The sequence below is a fragment of the Notolabrus celidotus genome, chromosome 2 (genome assembly GCF_009762535.1).
Source record: "Notolabrus celidotus isolate fNotCel1 chromosome 2, fNotCel1.pri, whole genome shotgun sequence".
Lineage (NCBI taxonomy): Eukaryota > Metazoa > Chordata > Actinopteri > Labriformes > Labridae > Notolabrus > Notolabrus celidotus.
This window is the reverse complement of record NC_048273.1, coordinates 24,667,358-24,688,010: the sequence shown is the minus strand read 5'-3', so window position 1 is coordinate 24,688,010 and position 20,653 is coordinate 24,667,358. Positions and strand designations below refer to the sequence as shown.

The 20,653-nt window shown below is 40.9% G+C and overlaps 3 protein-coding genes and 1 long non-coding RNA gene across 5 annotated transcripts; 3 read left to right on the top strand and 1 right to left on the bottom strand.

Moving 5' to 3' along the window:
• Positions 1 to 1,694: 1,694 nt before the first annotated feature.
• Positions 1,695 to 6,126, bottom strand: si:ch211-191a24.4 (uncharacterized protein LOC100150331 homolog). 2 transcript variants are annotated; one of them, XM_034675057.1, is made up of 4 exons: positions 5,854 to 6,126; positions 5,289 to 5,418; positions 4,419 to 4,540; positions 1,695 to 3,609 (listed from the first exon to the last, which is right to left on the bottom strand). In XM_034675057.1, the coding sequence occupies exons 2-4, from the start codon at positions 5,390 to 5,392 to the stop codon at positions 2,951 to 2,953; spliced, it is 885 nt and encodes a 294-aa protein (XP_034530948.1). In that variant the 5' UTR covers positions 5,393 to 5,418; positions 5,854 to 6,126; the 3' UTR covers positions 1,695 to 2,950. The 2 variants fall into 2 exon arrangements, with proteins under 2 accessions (XP_034530948.1, XP_034530939.1); XM_034675048.1 differs by having other exon boundaries at positions 5,289 to 5,400; positions 5,854 to 6,123.
• LOC117806240 lies at positions 5,372 to 6,499 on the top strand. The gene is made up of 2 exons (XR_004629631.1): positions 5,372 to 5,681; positions 5,943 to 6,499. It is a non-coding gene; the product is annotated as an uncharacterized LOC117806240 (long non-coding RNA).
• Positions 6,500 to 8,702: 2,203 nt separating this feature from the next.
• naprt (nicotinate phosphoribosyltransferase) lies at positions 8,703 to 19,880 on the top strand. Its single transcript, XM_034701392.1, has 15 exons — positions 8,703 to 9,059; positions 9,151 to 9,199; positions 9,849 to 12,271; positions 13,833 to 13,960; positions 14,429 to 14,511; positions 15,184 to 15,314; positions 15,730 to 15,845; positions 16,106 to 16,302; positions 16,682 to 16,822; positions 16,932 to 17,016; positions 17,128 to 17,208; positions 17,299 to 17,401; positions 17,490 to 17,647; positions 18,138 to 18,245; positions 18,380 to 19,880. Exons 3-15 carry the CDS (start codon positions 12,025 to 12,027, stop codon positions 18,464 to 18,466), a joined length of 1,665 nt encoding a protein of 554 aa, XP_034557283.1. The 5' UTR covers positions 8,703 to 9,059; positions 9,151 to 9,199; positions 9,849 to 12,024; the 3' UTR covers positions 18,467 to 19,880.
• Positions 8,895 to 10,318, top strand: c2h8orf82 (chromosome 2 C8orf82 homolog). The gene is made up of 3 exons (XM_034706407.1): positions 8,895 to 9,059; positions 9,151 to 9,199; positions 9,849 to 10,318. Exons 1-3 carry the CDS (start codon positions 8,895 to 8,897, stop codon positions 10,316 to 10,318), a joined length of 684 nt encoding a protein of 227 aa, XP_034562298.1.
• Positions 19,881 to 20,653: the final 773 nt, after the last annotated feature.

The window sequence follows — 20,653 nt, the reverse complement described above, 5'->3', positions numbered from 1 at the left end:
CTAACTCTGGCTGCTTTTTCTTTGCTATGATCCTCTTTTTAAGGCTTTACTTACTTACAGCTTACAGGAGGTACCAGTAAAAGACAGTTTCTCGTGGCGATGAGTGATTCTGATAGGGTTCAAGTTATGTGCAGCAAACTCTTTGACAGTATATTTCAAACTTAGACTTGGAAAAAGGCAACTTGTCTTTCTAAAACAATGCATGATAATCCAAACATATGGCGTTTTTAGACCGCAGGAACTTTACCCCGGAACTAGGGACTTTACCCCTGAACTACGTGCATTTCGACTGGAGGAACCTGGGTCTAAATTTAAATTTAAATTTAGTTCAGGGGTATATCATAGACTGTATAAAATACAGACGTAGGATCCGTGACATCACCCATCTGTTTCTGAAGAGCTGTTTGAGGCCAATCGTTGGCGGCAGCCATATTGCTGCTGTCGAGCCAGTGTGACGTAAAGAGGCGGGCTTTGAGCCTCCTAGCCAAAAGCTAGTGTTCCTGCCTGTCAATCAAGTCAGCTGTGCCTCTCATTGGAAGACTCGTAATCTCAATATCTTGGAAATTGCAGCGTTAGAAAAAAAATCACCTCCCTCAGTGTGTGCCGATCGAGAAATGAGAAATCCAGACTACACTCATCTTTTGTACCAGGCTGTAAAAATGTTTATTTCTGCTGTAAATCGTCTTTTTCCCATTCATGTGTATGTGACTTCCAGTACATCTGGAGCCAGCCTCAAGCAGATCCTCGATGAACTGCAGCTTTTAGCACCTCTGCATTGGACTCATATTTTTAGACTGGAAGTTGCCGCTTGGGTTAGATAAGCTCCCCATGAAAAACCCCTGCTTGGGGGGTAGTACTTTTCAAAGGTCCTGGGACTTTCGTTTGAACATAACAGTGTTTGTGGAGTTTACACAGTTGTTGAAACACTGAGGGAGTTTCTGGGAATTTATACTAGTTTATTTTTTTATTAAGATTTCAAAACATTATTTAATATAATTATTTTTTTCTCCATACGTCACTGACCTGATTTGCACAATCTACCCAGGACTTCAGCCTGCGGTCGAACCGCAGACAACAATGGGGCACAGGAACCTTTTAGTTCCGGGGAAAGTAGTTGGTCGAAATGCACCTATTTTAGGTTTCACTGTCCACAGCAACGGTGGATGAATAAATCCTTGCAGTACAAGGTAATGATGGAAGAAGTCATTGGCAGGCTCCTCCAGGCACCTAAATAATGTTAGAAAGTTGCTTTGGTCCTCCTTATATGGCTATGAAGAGACTTTCTAAGATCTTAATCTGTATGCAGAAGTTTCAGGATTACACAACATTAACTTTGCGCTCCGCTCTTCCACTTGTCACGTTGCCTTGTTTGTGCAGTAGCGATACAATCCCGGCCTTGTTTTTCTTTGGTAAAATTAGAACTTGGGTAATTACCTCACTCCGTAGGATTTCTTTTGTCACTAATTGAGTCTTGACTGAACGGTCCCACAGTTACATCACTGCTGTGTCCTTTGTGTGTGTGGGGCCCTTTGTGTGACAGCACAGAGGGGACACACAGCAGTGATGTCATGGCTGGCAAGAAGCCTCTGGAGGGGACAGAGAGTGGACACAAACAGCAGGACGGAGCAGGGGGAGAACAGAGCTCTAGCGCCCCCTGCAGGCTGATTTATCAGAAGAAACAGAAAAGTCTTGAGTAAAATCACACAGATGGAGGTTTAATTTGAGTAGATGATTTGTTGTACAGATTCAGTTTCAACATTTTTGCATTAAAAGTCAAACTTTGATATAAAAACATATTTTTAAAAGTCAAAATCAAACACACAAACATTCACTTCAATATAAACTACAGGTCTTGAACTTCATTCTGGCATAGCACTGATGATCCTGATGACTAAAGCTGAAGCTGGTTCAGTTTACTACTCAAGCTTTAAGGAGTACAATCACAGAAAATCAAAGCTAGTGCAGAGCGACATCATCACAAACAAAAGTGGAGTGTTTAATGTGACATGGGCATAAACCATGAGCTTAAATACTCGGTGTATTCTCCTGAGTTGAGGGAGCAAAAGTCTAACATGATAGTGATTAAAAAAGGCAGCTTAACCATCATTCACTGAGTTGTTGGTGAGGTCTGTCCTGTTCTTCACACAGCCTGGGCTCACGGTTGTAAGAAAAAGAAAGGTATCTTTGTTGATGTTTTTGTTCTTACCTCTATAAAGAGACTCTGCATGTGGAGCAATCAGAGGACAAGGGACAAGATTTTGGTCAGCTTATAGCTCAAGTAGTAAAAAAATCCCATCCGAGCAAGCTTTGGTCGATGCAGGAAAACAGTTTGTGTAGCATAGTGGAGATGCAAACACAGAACCAATAGAGTATTAGCTTACGATGAGTGAGCACTTTCTAAACTTTACATGCACACATCTGGGGAATCCTTGAGCATACAAAGGCAAGATGAGACATGTTATTCCTCCAGGGTGTCATGGCTCGTTTCAGGGTCTCCTACCAGTGTGACATGCCTGTTCACACACCCCTGGGAACTCAAGAGTGGAGCCCCTGCTACTCTGCATCAAAAGGTGCAGGTTGAGGATGTTGGAGCTTCTGATTAGTACAGATTCTGTCCCGAGGACCTTGGAGGTATTCTGGCCAAGTCCAACAGTTCCAGTATTGCTTGGTAATCCCAGAACATGCAAACAAATCATTTGTGTATTAAAACAAAGGGCTTCCTGTTTTGATCCTAGTTATTGCAGAAGCCAAACTTGACGTGATCACTTAATATTCACACTATTGTAAACTCCAGAGCATGTTAGCTGGGTGTCATTATGTTCATGTTTTTTTTTATCTCTGGTTAAAGTGGGTCAGCTTCATGATACCAACGACCTGAGTCAGGTCAGACCGCTGGTTAACCCACTCATGTTCTTGTGATACAGGCTCTGATTCCTCCTCCTCTGACCCCTCACACAGAGGTGGTTTCAGCCCTCAGTGGGGCTCTCTGAGGGTTGGCTCTGGCTTGCTGCTTCTCGGCCTCCCTGCGTTTTCGCTCCTGATGGTAGCGCTTCACCCCTCTGATGGTCTGCACGGTGAGAACGGTGCCAACAGCATAAAGGACGGCCGTGATGAGCCCGAACAGAGCCACAGCTGCATCTGCCCCGCTTACGTCACAGTTCATCCACGTGTAGCCGCTGCGTGCGTATAGCCTCTCACGATGCTGACACACATCAGTGGCATTGACCCCAATGATGAAGTGCAAGTAGAGCCCCACAGCTACCACGTACGCCACTGCACCCACTGCCTGGAACACCAGAGCTCCGTACAAAAGCTTCCGGGACATCAGGTAGGGTGGTTTAGTTCCTGCGACCACAAACAGCAACGAGAGGACGCCGAATGTCAGGCTGAAAGGGATGCCTCCATAGAGGCCCGGTGCTCTCATCTGGCTGTATTGCGCGTCCAGTTCTCGTGCTTTCTGCAGCTCCGTGCCCTGCAGGTTGAAGTTGGAGTTGATGTCAAAGCCGCCTAGCCCACCCATGGCGGACAGGCCTGATGACACCATGTGAGCTGCAATCACGCAGATCAGGACCAGGGCGTTTGTCAGAATGGCACAGATCAGCACGATGCCTACAGAGAGCAAGACATGAAGCAAGCGAGGAATAAGGTCCTTCGTTAGGATTCAAGTCTGGAAAAAAACGGTTCTTGTTGAGAGGAAGCATGACTGGACTACACTTTTGATATGTGGTCAGAATTCAGATCCAAACAAAATGTACCTCTTAATTTCGAAAGGGCACCATGGAATCTCTCTTTCAGCTTGTCCGAGTTAGACTAATCGAACAGTGTCATGTTTGATTTTGAGACACAGGGCTAAAGAAAATGTTGTGCAATCACAACAGTTCATTCATTTAGATTCACAAAGTGTCCAAAAGAGCTGCTTATCACAAGTTCCCAGAGCACAAGGTTATGTTTTCAAATGTTCTGTCTAACCAACAGTTCAAAACCCAAACATATAACAACAGCAATGACATGGAACTGAAAACAGTAAGAAATCCTGGGATCTGATGGGAGGGAGCTTTACTTTTTTTGGCATGTGTGTCTGAAAAATGTCTCAAATAATTACTTGATTATCAAATTTGTTCTTTTTCTGTTTGGACACCAAATAATTCCATCTTACCACCTGCACAGAGGACTAACTTTTGTTAAACTAGGTATATTGAATGTCTAGAGGCACGTGATTAGTCATTAACATTAGCCCATTTATCAAAGGGCCATGTTGCTCTACAGAGAGCCCTGAAAACACAAGAGAACCAGTCTGTCCAGTAATCATAGCAGGAAGAACTGAGCTGAAGCGTGACTGAAACTGTGACGCTGTGGCTCCTCCTCAGAGAGATTTCATTTGATTTGACCCAGATTCTTTCACTCTGACCCAGACTCACCTCTCCTGGAGCAAACGTTTGTGCATTTGGAGTCATGGTGCTCCACTCGAGGGACGTCCCGAGCATGATGTTTTGGAGGGGCGTCATTTTCTCTGGGGTAGTACGGGGGTCGAGAGGAGGACCTGGAACAGAAGTAGAGATGCATGAAACTGGGGAAGTTTTCAACAACTATTTCAAGCTTATTTTGTACTGATGCAGAAAATGTTTAGTACTGCTGTAGCGATTAACTTTATCAACATTCAGTATAATTGTGTGTCACAGTATCTAATACTGGTTGCCTGTGGATTTTAGAATTGATCCTTGTCCTCTTTTAAATCTCCTTTAAAAACACTTTTTTTAAATTGTGCTTTTACTTCTTAACTCATCACTGACTTTTTAATTTCTGCATGTTTTTTATTATTGTCTTTTACTCAACTCATTTTAGTTCTCTTAAACCATTGTCATGTGCTTTTGTTTTTTTTTCTCTCACTATGTCTTGCACTCTGTAAAGCCCTTTGTAAACCAGTTTTTAAAAGGTTCTATATAAATAAATTTATTATTATCATTATCATTATCATTATCATTATTATTATTATTATCATTATTATTATTATAAAATATGTTATTGTAATTCTGTTTATTTTCTTCATTAATGGTAATTCTTCATATTCCTACTACAAATGGTCAAACTCCAATGCCAATATTGAAACTGAGACATAATCTATTCAGTGGCTAGTTGTTAAAAAATAGATATAATAGTCTAATTTACGGTGGTAGGTTACAAAAATGAAGAAAAAAGAAATTTAACCTAGAAAATTTTAAATTAATTATTTAATTTTGTATTCTTTGTTGGCACACCATAGAATATAATATACAGTCTATGTGACGCACCTGTCCTCCGGTGATGACCGCCTGTCATCGTGTGAGTCCCGGTAGTTTCGGTGGTCTCCGTTCCTCTCCCGGTGTCCCCGGTTTGAACGGGGCGGCTGGCTCATAACGTCACCTAACGTCACATTAGACACTAAAATGACCTTTGAACAATTAATATAAAAACTGTCTAACTCTACGACCTGAAATAGATCTCATACGAAGTTTATTGTGCGTTTAAAGACTTTGTAACATTTATTTCTAAAACAAAAAGGAAACGAGGGGTTCTGTAAGGAAACTGACGTTGACGTACGATTACGTCAGAACGTTAAAAGAAACCTTAAAGTTCAGTATGTTTGCGTTATCAGCTTTTAAGACTGATACCGACAAATAAACCACAAATACAAGTTTCAACGGGTTGGTTTCATGAACTTCGTGTTAATAAACTTTAAAGTGGAGAAGTCGTTTGAGTAATAACAGAGCGAGAACTGTGTTAGCAGGTGAAAGCTGCTAACTCAAGCCAAAAACCTGGCTTGAGCATATCATGCGCAGTACTACTTCGATAGTTCACAGTCAGAAATGAACTTACCTTAATTATTATTCGATAAAATACGATAAAGTCCAGCTATACTGCCATATTTGAATTCTTGAATTACTCTTCTCTGCTGTGTTTCACAGTCCAGGTAAAAGCGGCTCCACCCAACCTGAAGGAGGAGGAGGAGGAGGAGGGGGAGGAGGAAGGCGGAAGAGACGCATACAGGTTCAGAACAGGTAGATGTGGGTCACAGCTGGAGCTTCATTCGTCTCTGAATGGTTTTTGCTTTTGGATGAAGATCAAATCATCACTAGCTCATCTGAATCAGCCGCTTTGTGTTGTCAGTCCCATCAGTGAGGCCAAAGAAGCCTCTGTTCATACTCGTCTTGAATTAGGGGGTGTTGGCCTCTGTGGCTTGTCTGTTTGTCTGTCTGTTGCTGTGTGAGAGGAATGTTGTTGTTTATGTACTTCTTTTATCAGCCAAGACATTTACATTCAGCGCCCTGAAGAGCCATGTTGTACTCACTCAACAATATTGCTCTCTGCTGGGAGATTACTACATTTTCCAAGTTATTATACAGTATGTAGGCTGTGGACAATTTTTATAGCACTTGTCTATTTTCAAGGCCTGCGACATATGCAGTCAGCTATAACACAGTGACAGAACATGCAAAATAAAACGTGGTTTTTTTCCTTCATATTTAGTATTTCATGCCTTTTCTCTGTTTTATTCAATGAATACATTTGTTTTATTAACAACCATTTCTTATTTCTATTTTACTTTCTGTTTGTCAGTATACACTGATTAATTCACTATGTCTGTCATAAACAGTTGCTGCCAAGCAGTGGTGGACAGTAAGAGTAAATTTACTTGAGTACTGTACTTAAGTACATTTTTTGAGTATCTGTACTTTACTTGAGTATTTTTTGGGGGGGATACTTTTACTCCACTACATCCAGAAGACAATTATTGTCCTTGTACTTCACTACATTTCTATCAGTGCTCTAGTTACTCACTATTTTTGCTTTGAAGTCAGCTCATGAATCTCCTTCTCTTTTCTGAAATCTGATCCCTAAGACAGTCAAATGTGTTTGTGTAGTTCTGCTTGTCGTACCTGTATATCGTTCGTCTCCAGGGTTGAACGTGGAGCAAACACAGAGTAAATTTCACTCAGATCAGGCAGTTCATTTAGAGGTGGTAATGATGGTTATAATTCTCCACCTGAGCACCCATGGTCATATCTTCAGCACATGTTAGAGGTTTTTGAAATGAAGAATGATACGTATCGTTTGAAATGTTCACCCTGTTTCCCACTCTGCACAAACATTTAAACATTCACTGTCCAACCTGAGAAAGCGTGTTGAGCTACATGACATTTTTTTTCATTCCAGATGAACATTTCAAACTAAGTTGTCTGTGCTTGGAGAAACTTAGTTTCTGTTTTTATTCCATGGTATAGTTTTTAGAGATTTCAAGTAATGGTTTCTGGATAAACATGATGTAACAGAATGTTCTCCTATGTATTCTTGACTGCACTTATGTAGTTTGAAAATACAATGTTTTGAGATATTTTAAGAAGTACTTTGAATACTTAAGTATTTTTAAAATCAGGTACTTCAGTACTTTAACTCAAGTAATAATTTGACAGAGCAACTTTTACTTGTATTGGAGTAATACTTGACCTGGAGTATCTATACTTTGACTTAAGTAATGAAGGTGTGTTCTTTGTCCACCACTGCTGCCAGGTGACAAACTATTAAAAAAAATAACATTGAAAAAATCAACGAAAAGTATTCCATAAAATCACAATTAATCTCTCACAAGACACAAGTTTATAGGAAAGACGTATAACTTGCAAGAAATAATGTATGTTCTGTAATCTTGGGAGTCATTTTAAGTTGACAATTCAAATGGTCAGCACATAACACAACTCTATGAGAAATAGTCCACCACAGTGTAACATCCATCATGAGATATATTTATTAAACTCAAGGATGCAAGCTGCACTGCAGATCAGTGACTTTCATTTTCCTGTTCATTATGAGCTATAATATTTCCTGGTGAATACAATTCTGCTATGTGTAAAACATGGCAATAGAGCAGGGGCGTCAAACTAATTTCAGTTCAGGGGCCACATACAGCACAAGTTGATCTGAAGTGGGCCGGACCAGTAAAATTAAACATAATAACCTATAAATAATGACAACTCTAAATTTTTCCCTTTGTTGTAGTGCAAAAAAATACAAGTACATGAAAATGTTCACACTTAATGAACTATCTTTCTACAAAAACAGTTGTTGTATTTTTTGCAATGATGTGTCTCATAGTGGGCAGAATATTTTTTTCTTTAAGCTCTGAAACCTGCTGCTAACACACCAAACACACAGGTTACCCATTCACCTGACACAGAGTGTAATGTTTACAGCAAAAGAGCAGATAGATTATAATAATGAAGCTAAAGTTGACTATTTTGGACCCCTCAGCTCCAACAGTAACAGTTTGTATGCAGAGGTGTAGTGCTAGTGTTATTAGTTAGTTGATCATCTTATAGTGCTCGAACAAGTCTTTATGAATCTCAACTGGATTATGCAAACAGCAAGTCATCTATTTCCTTACTTTGAGAAAAAAAGTCCAGGAAAAAAAAGCGCCATTCAGGTGTGCTCCATCAGCACTTTGATTTTATGCGACCTCCAGAGGACAAATTTGAAATAGTAGTTACTTTTATTTCAAAATTGCATTGTCTTCTCTGTAAATTTTCACTTTGCAAAGTCGTTCTGCGGGCCGGATTGGAACCTCTGGCGGGCCGGTTTTGACCCGCGGGCCGCATGTTTGACACCCCTGCGAATAGAGCTTATCCTAATTCTTATACAGCAGAAATACCACCAGCGTCCATCAGGCGGCAGCAGCTCAAATATGACAAATAACAGTTAACTTCTTCCGGGTCGCACTCTGCCCTGATGTAAACAAAAACATGAGGTCGAAACTAGCGTCTGTTCAGTGAATTCGACATACAAAATAGACTCACATTAGTTGTCCTCTGTGTGTTCATGTGTATTCCGGAACATTTAACACAGTTCTGTGCTCCTCTTCGGCCATGCTGTTCCTCCGGACTGCGGCTCTCAGCTGCAGAGCTCTGACCGCTCTTCGCAGCCTGCCCTCCGACTGCACAGCATTCAGAACCACCGCTTCATACATCCAGGGCCAGAGCCCCGAACCACGTATCCGAGAATACTTTTACTACATCGACCACCAAGGACAAGTGAGAATGCATACTGACCTGACACAACATTTAAATGTGATTGACTTTAGATTATCCTGTTATGACATGTTGGTGTGTGTTTGGCTTGCAGCTTTTCCTCGATGACACCAAAGTGAAGAACTTTGTTACCTGCTTCAAAGGTAAAAATGAACAAACACAACTGAAGTAGTGTAGCAGCAAGTTATTGTACCGTAATGCACCCATACATTTTCTCATGAGACAAACAAACATGCTTTGTATAAATAAAACCCTTTGCAGGAGTGACTTGTTTGTGGGTATCTGAAACACACTACCGTTAGTCCCATTTAATTGCATGCAGTAATTAATGCATTATGGATCAATTATCCTTTAATGTCAAAATGTCAATTTATCTTGGAGTTTTGGGGAATATGCTCCATGCAATCAAACTGAAATCATAATGAATATTGTCTGAATAATATTTATATCTGAAGTCTTTTTGACTTTACAAATGTGACTTTCAGCTTCCAACCCATCATTGGTTTAAGTTTTTAATGGCGTTTGTTGAGGGTATGCAGGAAAACAGAAAGAAAAGCAAGGGTCTCAAGGTCATGAATTAAGTTGGGGATATTATGGTATTCTCAAAGTAGACCTGGATTTATTTAATTGCTTGTAAAATAGGTTACACACATTGCAGATTATCTTGTGAAATGGCTGCTGATGCGTTGGATGTTTTCGTATCCTGATTCACTATACTAGCAATTGTGTGGAGCTTTGTCATCACATGATTACTGTTTAAACATTTTAACATCTCTGCTTATTTTTCACCAGATAAAAAGTTCCTGGTCTTCTTCTTCAGTCGGCTGCGTTCAAATCAGAGTGGTCGTTACGAGGACTTCCCCTTCTTGTCTCTGTGTGGCAGGGAGAGGAACTTCCTGCGCTGCGATGACCGTCCTGTGGTCTTCACACACTTGCTGCAGAGTCCAGATCAGGATCTTCTGTCATATTGCGGCGGGGCAGAAAAGCTAACGTTCCCGTTCCGCCCAGAAGCTCTGTACATGCATCCTGTCACAGGACGAGTTTACCACCCCTGCTCAGAGCAGGGAGGGAGTGTCGGCCTGGTCAGGTCGGCGCTGGCCATTGAACTCAGCCCGTTTTTTGTTTATGATTCAGAGCAGGGTCAATCAGGAGAACCCACGCATATTATCTGGGGAGAACAGAAGCACAAACTTAGCAATGAGCTTGCAGGATGTCTCCCCGCTGTAGAGAACAGTGGTGGACAGCAGGGAGAGCTGGGGTAATGATAAAGCTGCTTAGAGGTATACCTTTTGATTCTGAAATACCTGCAGTAGGAAAAGATAACTACTAAAGGTTGCAATATGGCTGTTAAAGTTTGAAGCCTCCTGAGCATTCAATTATATTGATTATAGCAGTTATTATAAGACTTCAAGCCAAGCCCTGTCTGCTTGATTATATTTGTGGTTCTGGAGTGGTAGGAGAAAGCAGACACCAGGAAACAGTCCAAAAGATGAACAGTTTGTAACTGGGTATGGAGGTCAGGGATCTTCCCCTCTACACTCTCTTGAATATCATCCCCAAGTCTGATAAATTTATCACCATGACCCACTTTGAGTCTGAGTCTAAGATGCTGAAATCTACCACAGTGTCATAGTCATGCAGGTGTGTATGCATGTTTGATGATATCATCCATTCACATGTACATCAGATAACTACAAAACTGTAGTTATCTCAGGGAGGTAATTAAGCAAACTTGCATAAGGAAGGAGAGTAGTTACATGGCACATGCTTCACAAATAGAACATCATACAAAGTTAATATATTATAATAAATTAGGCTGTGATTGAAAAGGAAGTAAAAATATAAAACAGCTTGTGTTTTAACAAAGAAAGAAAACAGTTTGTAACTCAAATGTGTGGAAGAGAAACAAATCAAACTTTGCAGAAATGATCTTATACGGATTGTACACAGAAGATTTCAAATGAAATAAAATGAGATTATATGAATATTTTTTTCTTGTTTGTTAAGTTGCATTTAAGGACATTAAGTGGTTATGCTGGAATTGCCAAAGGGACATTTAATTAGTAAATATGCCTCTTCTATTGAATCTCCTGTGAGGAACTTTCGTTAGTGTTGATTTTGGCGCCCTCTGTGGACAAAGTGGTGCATCTCATGTCTTTGCTGATCTTGTCCTTTACATGAAGTGTTGTTGGATAAATATCTTAGATGCTGTCTTTGAACAGTCATATGTATCACCTATCCAGAGACTTTGCTGTGGAGAATATGAATCAATCAGACTTTATCTGTATTGCATTTTTCATACAACTAACTTCTTAACATAAACAGAATATCATTAAAAATCCAAACCCTGATACATCAAACCAACTAAATACAAACAATACACGGAAATAAACAAATAACTCTGTAAAACAGACGGAGATTCAAAATAAATACAGAAATAAGTAAATAGAGTTTCTTCTAGAGGTTTATTTTTTTTCAGGCATGAGAAACACTATTTCGATATACTCTATCTCAGTGCTGATGGTCACATTCGCTATTAATTTCAGTCTGTTTCATAGCCAGCTGAAAAATGTTTGTGCATGTACTGAATCATGTTTTGATTGCAGGGCTTGTGTTTGTACATTTTACAGTGATAGTTTTTGAGTATTTTTGCACCACTGATCCTATTTGAAGACAGGGCCTCATGGATGACCATAACAGAGAAAGGTGATAATTTTTGAAAGTGTCTGCTGCCCAATAAATAATACAATCTATTGAGTCATCTCATTAAATGCTCACTGGATGACGCCACCTGAAACTGGAACAGTGAGTTTTCACAGCTCATCGTGCCTTGCCCTGCCTGTGGGGTATTTGAAGAAACGCTGCTCTGTTGTTGCCTCAGTAGGTGAGGGAGTCAACGTGGGCTTCTGAGAACTGCAAGTCCCAGAGATCTCAGCATCAGTAAACCTGGAGCCAGGGCTTTGACAGCATGGCAGCGCCGATCAGCAACACATGCGAGGTTATGGAGCGATCCATCCGGGAGCGGGTCCCTCCGTTGCTCACGGACCTGTACCAGTTCACCATGGCGTACGCGTACTGGCGGGCTGGCCGACATCAGGAGCCCGCTGTCTTCGAGCTCTTCTTCAGGGACAACCCGTTCGGCGGTGGCTTCTCGCTGTTCGCAGGGCTGCACGACTGTCTGCTGTTCCTGCGCAGCTTTCGCTTCACTGACGAAGGTGAGGAAACCATCTCAAACTTCACAACGTATTACCATCTACAAAGCAGCAAAACACCAAATTAAATTAAATAAATCACAATGCTATTTTTTATCAAGTCGGCATGACTTTGCATCCCTCACCCTTGCGAGTCATTTTACGCATAACAGTTTGGTTGCGCAATACTTGAAGGTGTGAGGGTCTCAATGTGTGCGCGCGGAGCACTTCAGTAAACCTTTGCCGTTTAGCTGTAAACTTTAGCACACAAGATTTATCTGTAATCTCCTCTGTGTTGCAATGAAAGTATGTAAAGAAACGTGGCACACACTGTCATCAGGGAAGTTCATTCAAACGCTTATACTGTGTGCATGTAGCTGCAGGCGGTCACTCGTCAGCTTTTGTAAGAGCCTCTGATTCAAGTGCATAAAGATCTCAAGGGAATAACTAAACTATGAAATAGCTGTTATTTCCACAAGTATTTTCAATATATGACCGAGAGTTTAAAAAGCTGTTAGAGCTGTGTAACTAAGTTTTGAAGCCTGTTCCCATCCTGTGTTCAATTGTGTCTCAATAGTGGATTTGCATTATATTTTAATGCATGCCGAATTTCAATATGAAAAGCAAAACTTGTTTGTCAGATCGATATTGTATAATACCAGATCAATATTCCCCCTGATATAGCCTATTACAAAGTACAAGAGGTTTATTGGAAAAGGTTATTTTTTTATGAATTAAAAGAGAATTACCCTCTTCCCAAAGGTTCATTAAAACATTAGTATAGGAATTATTCCAGCACATGCTGGTTGTAGCTGGTGGAACTGGAGCTAATTTTAACAAATGTATACAGTACTGAGGGTTGTCAAAGCACTGATTCATGGTTCAGTTAGCAGTCATGTCATGTGTATAAAATCTGAGGAGTAACTGTAGCTGGAAATCCAAACCATGGAATGTAAGTGTAGTGAAACCTAGCTGTAGACCAGACAACTTCAACACTAAAATACTCATTTAGTCACCATAGCATCAGTGTCATTAGTAGTGTATATTTTAATGTTTCAGATATATCTAATGAGTCATCTTTCCACTGTATTCATACTCTAGTATGTGTAATCATTTTCTTTATGAGGAATTTACATGTTAAATCAGTACTTCTCCTTATGTAAGGGAATTTTAACTCCTCAACAAGTATTGAGTTGCTTTCCACCACTGCATTCAGGAAGCTTTCATGGCCACACTCAAACATGATTCAGTCTAAACTTTGTCACAGTCACATCATTGAAGCCTGCTGGAAGATTAGATTAGATTACCTCTACAGATTTATTAGATTTAACTCTTTCTCTTCTTGTGATTGTGTGTGTGTGTGTGTGTGTGTGTGTGTGTGTGTGTGTGTGTGTGTGTGTGTGTGTGTGTGTGTGTGTGTGTGTGTGTGTGTGTTGACCCAGGACCTGCAATGGGAGGGGCACATGGAGAACATGTGCTGCTTGTGTAATAGCACATGTGTTGTAACATGAGGGGTGCCCTCTGTTGTTGGTCTCACTGACATTTTTACAGCTGTTGTGTTCATGTTGTGTTTCTCTGGATCCAGATGTTGAGTTCCTGCGCTCTGTGCTGCCCCCAACCACTGACCCCGCCTTCTTCAAGTTCCTGCGGGAGCTGGACTGCTCGGGCGTCACACTACGCTCTGTTCCAGAGGGCACTGTGGTGTTTGCCAGGGTGAGCATTGGGGCTTCAGGGTGAAGGTCAACAGTCACATGCAGGGTCTGCCCTGCATCAAGCAGCTGACGTTGAAAATAAAGCCAATGGGAAAGGGCAAAACACTGCAGTTCCTCAAGTGTCCACTCGAGGCTTCCCACAGATGCTAATGGATCCCCATCAGGGTCTATGTTAGATAAAAAGCTCACTTTTCAGCAGAAACAAACATGTTTACAGCATGATACAAAAACGGTTCTGGTCTCTATAACTAATTTATTTGTTTGTGACAACTGTGCAGATGTTGAAACAGAGGTCAGCTAGGAGTTCTGCAGATTAAGTAATTATTAGGTAAAAATTGAGGCACAATTAGTGGCTTATTTGTGAATGATGTGGCTGACAGGTGGGCGCTGTTTGCCAAGTGGCTAGGCTCCTTAGCTGTAGTCTGCATGCAGGCGGTCAGTGGGACTAACTTGTGCCACATGTCTGCAGGTTCCTCTGATGGAGGTGTCAGGACCGCTGGCTGTGGTTCAGCTTCTGGAGACCAGTTTACTGTGTCTGGTCAACTACGCCAGGTAACAACCCTCACACACCGACACAGACAAAAGGAAGCTTTGAATAGTGTTCCTAAAAGTGTGCATGGAGACTTTTACTTATAACAACAGTGATTCATTGCAAACTTTGACCAGGACTAGGGAGCAATGCTGCATGACTGCACTAAATGTTCTATACATTATACGTTTTCACTACAACTTTTTAGTGTTTTCCATTGCAGGGACCAGTGTCTGATTTAAGTTGTGGGGACATATTTTACCTCCTAAAAGCCCCTGTTGGAGTGGTAAAAAAGGACACCTGTCCATCTTCTTCATAGTGCTCTGTTGAGTAGTCATGCTCAAAAGTTATGTTAAATACCAACGGTTGATGGTTTTAAACATGGCAGACCTTTTTGACTAACCAACCTGTATTAGTGTTTCAAAAGCAGCCAAGCATCCAATATACTGTCTAAAACATGATACATTGTTTTAGATTAATCCGAAGTTTGGTGTACACATAAACAAATTGAGCTCCACTGTTGTTCTTGAGGCCACCAAAGGACAAAACTGTGCAGCCATGTCGACCCTATAGTCAGATTTTACCTTGGCCTGTCACTGCTTTAAACCCAACTGTCCATTTTATAACATTGTTCTAACATTTGGTTCCAGAATAAGATATAAGACAGTCTGTTTCTGTTCTGTCTCTCCCTTCAGTCTGGTGTGCAGTAATGCTGCCCGCTTCCGCCTGGCAGCCGGCCCCAGGAGGAAGCTGCTTGAGATGGGCCTCAGGAGGGCTCAGGGACCAGATGGAGGCCTCACTGCCTCACGATACACATATATTGGAGGTGAGTGTTGTGCATGGCATTTTGAAACAGTTGTGTCCTCCGGCTACTATAGGTCTGTTTTCTGCACCTTTTTCAAATGCATATGTGGTTTTGTGAACCAGAAGTAGCTCTGCTTAATCACTTTTAAACAAAAGTGCAAACAAAATTAGACTGAGAGCAGAGAACGAAAAACACAAAGGGGTTGGCATTCAAACCAAGGGAAGCCCAACTATGGTTCACATAGTCACACTTGATGTCTTTAACAAATAAGAAACATGCAAAACTACAAGTTTAGGAAGGAAATGTAAAAACACTGTTTTCTAAATCCCCCAAATGAACTAAATCAGGTATTTTTCCTCAGGCTGAGCGTGACCTCTATCCGCCTCTTTATAAAGTCATCACACCCACAGACTGACTCTTCAATCTGTCCCCTTAGGGTTTGATCTCACCAGTAACGTTCAGGCTGGTTTCCTGTTTGGGATCCCTGTCGCGGGGACCATGGCGCACTCATATGTCACATCTTTTACCTCCCTGGAGGAGGTCTGGCCTCAAGTGAGTATGTGTCTCTCAGTCAGTCCCCCTTAAAGAACAACACTGATTTTTATACGTATTCAGCTCTCTGTCTACAAAAGGTGGGAGTTCATCTCGGGTCAATTTTCAGACGAAATACTAAGTGTCTGGAACTTAATTTTGACATTTACTGTGTGCAGTTAGTCAGGAATGTGAAAACCCAAATACCTTAGATGTTATTGCTCTGCTTTTATACTTAACCACCAGTTTTAACACAGTGTTGTTTTGTTGTCCCCTCTCAGACTCTTGTAGCAGTGAACGGGGACCCTGATCCAGTTGACATAATTTCACTGACAAAGGGCTGGTTGAGTCGCGTGTGCGAGCTCCTCAAAGCACAGCCAGGGAAGATCAATGAGGGAGAGCTGGCTGCCTTTTTATCCTACGCCATTGCTTACCCTCAAAACTTCCTCCCTGTGGTTGACAGCTACAGTGTTAAGTGGTAACTAAAGATCTTATGACATGTAGAAGTTTTTTATGAAAGCTGATTTCATTCATCAAGGGTATAATTTTACTTTTAAGTGAGTAATAATTTGAATGCAAGTAGCTTTAGTGATAACAGACTGTGTGCATCCCATAGACTGTATGGTGCATCCTTTGTTTTTACTGCTTCTAGTTCAAGAGACAGTTCTTCAGCCACTGTCTGCAGTCTGCTGCTCTAAATTAATCTGACCAGTAGGAGTCACTTGTGCACACAGTTAAATCTGGTCAGGATTGACCTGTCTGTTTTACCATCATCACATGTGGATGCAGAAAGAAATAATTAAAATCCTGAAGGGCAAATTTAGTGTGGTGAAATGTGTCTCTGTGTCTGATTCCAGCAGCGGCCTGTTGAACTTCTGTGCCGTGGCCCTGGCTCTGTGTGAACTCGGCTACAGGCCTGTGGGAGTCCGTCTCGACAGTGGGGACCTCTGCAGGCAGTCGATAGACGTCCACCGTGTCTTCAGACTCTGCAGCGAGCAGTGAGTGAGGTGCCATGCTGTATGTGTGCATCACTTTGTCTTTTAAACCTTACATCAAGGATAAATGTTTCAAACCGGCAGGTTGCTCATGTTCACATCTTCTCTGCAGTTTCTCCATCGCTGCCTTTGATTCATTGATCATTGTTGGGACCAATAACATCTCAGAGGAAAGCATGGCAGAGCTCAACAATAAGGTAATTTAAAACTGTCACCAACGAGAAGCTCTTTTACCGCCCATCAACTTTAGTGCCTTTAAGCTAGTCTTAGTTTCCCCTCTGATTGTTCATTGTGTATGACTGTTTCAGGAGAATGAGATCAGTGTGGTCGGTGTTGGAACACATCTAGTCACCTGCACAAAACAGCCCTCCCTGGGATGTGTGTATAAGGTAATGTGCTCAGTACAAATATTGAAACACCCTCAATGTGTTCTTTTACTGTTTTAAGATATGCATGAAGTCATGTTTTATGTGTGTTAGCTGGTGGAGGTGAGAGGGACGCCCAGAATGAAGATCAGTGAGGACCCAGAGAAGAGCACTGTCCCGGGGAGGAAAGCTGTCTACAGGTTGATAGACGCTGAAGGTAAGAAGATTTTCTCCTTATCCATGCAGGTCCAACAAGCGTATTTGTTTTTTGGCTTCACATCCATGTTTTATTTGAACCTCTGCAGGTCATCCGTTCCTGGACCTGGTGAGTCTGGCTGCGGAGACTCCTCCAGAGGCGGGAGTCCCTCTGAGCTGTTATCCTTTGGGATGCAAAAGCTCTTCTACCTCCTTCACTCCAGCTCAGGTCACCTGTCTACGTCAGGAGGTGTTTATCAAGGGACAGGTGAGGATGGACTTCTTTCGTTTTCAGTAGATTTACTATGTTTCACATCTATAATGTCTGCAGTTTTATTCAGTTACTCTGTGTGTACTCCACAAACTACATCTATAAGAAGCAAGATCAATGATGATCTGTGGGAGTTTTATGATGGTATTGTGGGTATCATATTCAATCTGCATATACATAGTGCTGTACCTGGTTAAAAGCAATCATTGATCTAAAAACAGACGATATCAATGTCCTTATTTGAGTTTCAAAGGGCCAGAAGGTTCTGTTTTTCATTCAGAAGAAACATTCAGCAACAGTTTAGTGTAAGTTTTGATGATGTGTTTTTAGAACAACAGCAAAAACATGAGTTTCATCAAGGAACACTCCTAAATAGACAGATCTGATAACTGTGTTCAAACATTGCACAGTGCAAAGGAGGAAAAGACTGCAGGACTCCTCTATGCACGAGTTTACTCTTCATGAATGTGTCTCCCACCCTTTCTAGGTCACACACCCTCTGTGCAGCGCTGCAGAAACTAGAGCAAAGGTCCAGAGCTCCCTCCAGACTCTGCACCCTCGACACAAGAGGCTGCAGGAGCCTGACTCATACACAGTGAGTTACGCACACATACACACAGCACATCATCTGAATTCAAACCTGCACTCAGTGCAGCTGAATCCCTCAAACTATACCTTTGTCATGTTATGTAAGACTCTGTCCCTCTCTGTGCCATTCTCTCCCACCAGGTGGCGCTTACAGAGAAACTCCACAGCCTGGTCACAGAGATTAGGCAAGGAAGTTCCAACAACAGCAACTTTCTCTTGGCCAACTAAATATTATTCAGATTTGAGCTGTTCCTCTCCTTGTCTTTTTAACCTCACTCTGTCAAAGTGCCTTATGGGAAAATATGTTTGTTGTGATAACATTGTTAACGCCATCCTCTTGAGGTTTACACACAGATGTTCAAAGCTTATGTATAGACACGATTTCAGTGAACTAAAATCTGCTGGGAACTCTGGTTTTAAGTAAGACACTGCCAGACTATTTGAACTGATGAGAGTCAGTCTTGATCCGTATGTCATCAGAGCGATGTGGACGTATAGAAAACTAGTATACAGGCCTTGTGTTTGCTCTCTCTCTTTTTTTTTAATGAGTTTTAGAAAGCACACTTAAACTTAGACTTAACTGGAGAGAAGTGTAGCAAATACAATCTATTCATATTTAGTTTTTCAGGAGATTTTATCAACAACTGGTGGCCATGTTGTGTCCTCCCTTTGACATAGTTATTGCTCAGTTATTCCCTGGTTAGTAAATAGACTTTAAATCAGAACTTGATTATAACTATTAGTAAATGTTGGGTCAGGAAATGCAGGTTTTTGTAGCTTAATCTTCCAAAACATGTATAATGAAGAAAGTAGTACAAATATTTCTAATTTTATGTACAGTTTCAGTAAATTACCTCTTCCACAGTTAATAAAGAAATAGGAATTAAAATTGACAAACTGAGTTGTTTTGCAATGCAGGAACCAACCTAATCTAAAGAATTGACTCGTTACCGGCGCTTTACGTCACAAAATTGCAAGAGTTCAATGTTTGCATTTTTCTTTCTCTTCACTCTGATTTATCTAGAACTGTTTAGTCTCATTGTTAAATATCCACAGGATCTTTGTTATGCTTAAAACTGCAGTTATCAGCTGTTTTTGTCACACATATTTAAAAAGCAGACACACTTTGAGACATGCTGGTGAACAGAGTGGAGCATTTATCAGGTACAGAGGCTGATATCTCTCCAACTCTCTGCTGCAGGACATGTGAGACGTGTTTCTGTGGCCTCTGATTGGCTGCCTGCTGACCAGTGGTAGTAGAAAATCTCACATATGGCACTGATTAGACACGGAGAGGCTGTGATGTCATCAGTGTCTCTCTGAGGTGGTCAGCCCCCGAGGTGAATCTCACACTCTGAGCCTCCAGCCTAAGTTTTTGATTTCACAGCCTATTAGCAGATGTGACGCTCTGCTGGTGCACAGAATTGAATCTGTTTATGATGAACACTTCTATTTATCACCAGGACTGGAGAAAGAAGTCGAGTTGAGTAAAAGTAGAATCGACAAAATATAATCAAATGCAGGTACAAGACAAAGAAAGGCCTGCAACAGTACAACAAGGTGTAAGGGGGTAATTCATATTTGTGATTTTGAATATTTAATTTGTCAAAACAAATGAATTAAAGCTGTCTGTCATCTTCGACATCTAGAAATCATTCATCTTTTTGAACCAAACTCAAAACAAAAAATATTTTTAATTATAAATAATACATCTAAACTTATTAAGATACATCTAAATAATAATTTAGATAATTCATACCAGTTGAACTTGACTGTTAAAGAGTACAATTTTGAGCATGTAAACAAAGTAAAAAACCCAAAGTAAAGGTTCTATTATCATTATTGTTATTACTAAAAGCAGTTGTGGGCTTTAAACGTAATATATTACTATACAATCTAAACATGTGAAATCAATTTAATGTTGGCTTTTTAAAAACTTAGTCAAACTGCTTGTTCCCAGGTCAAAATTAATCATGACAACTAGATTAAAGCTCCTGCGAGGAGTTTTCAGCTGGTTGTGAAACAGATTGGTATTAACAGTGATGCCTCTTTATGACCTACAAATATGACTGACAATTTCTATGTTATATTTTTTTAATGTCCAAGACGATTGTGAGGGGGTAGGTGTCAGACGAGATGATTTTCTGCCCTCTGAAGAAACAGCCTTTTTGTAATCTTTTTTGGCAGAAAACATGATTTACACATGTACAGGACAAGATCAGCAAAGAGATGTACTACTTTGTCCACAGGGGGCGCCAAAGTCAAATGTTCAGAGATAACTTCAGAATAAAAATATGACCAAGTCAAACGCTGGAAAATAACTTTATCAGAAAATGTCTAATCTGTTTTGTAGCACCTACAACTTCAGTTTGTACTGCTATCTGAAGATAACAATCGCACTATCTGTGGTAAAGT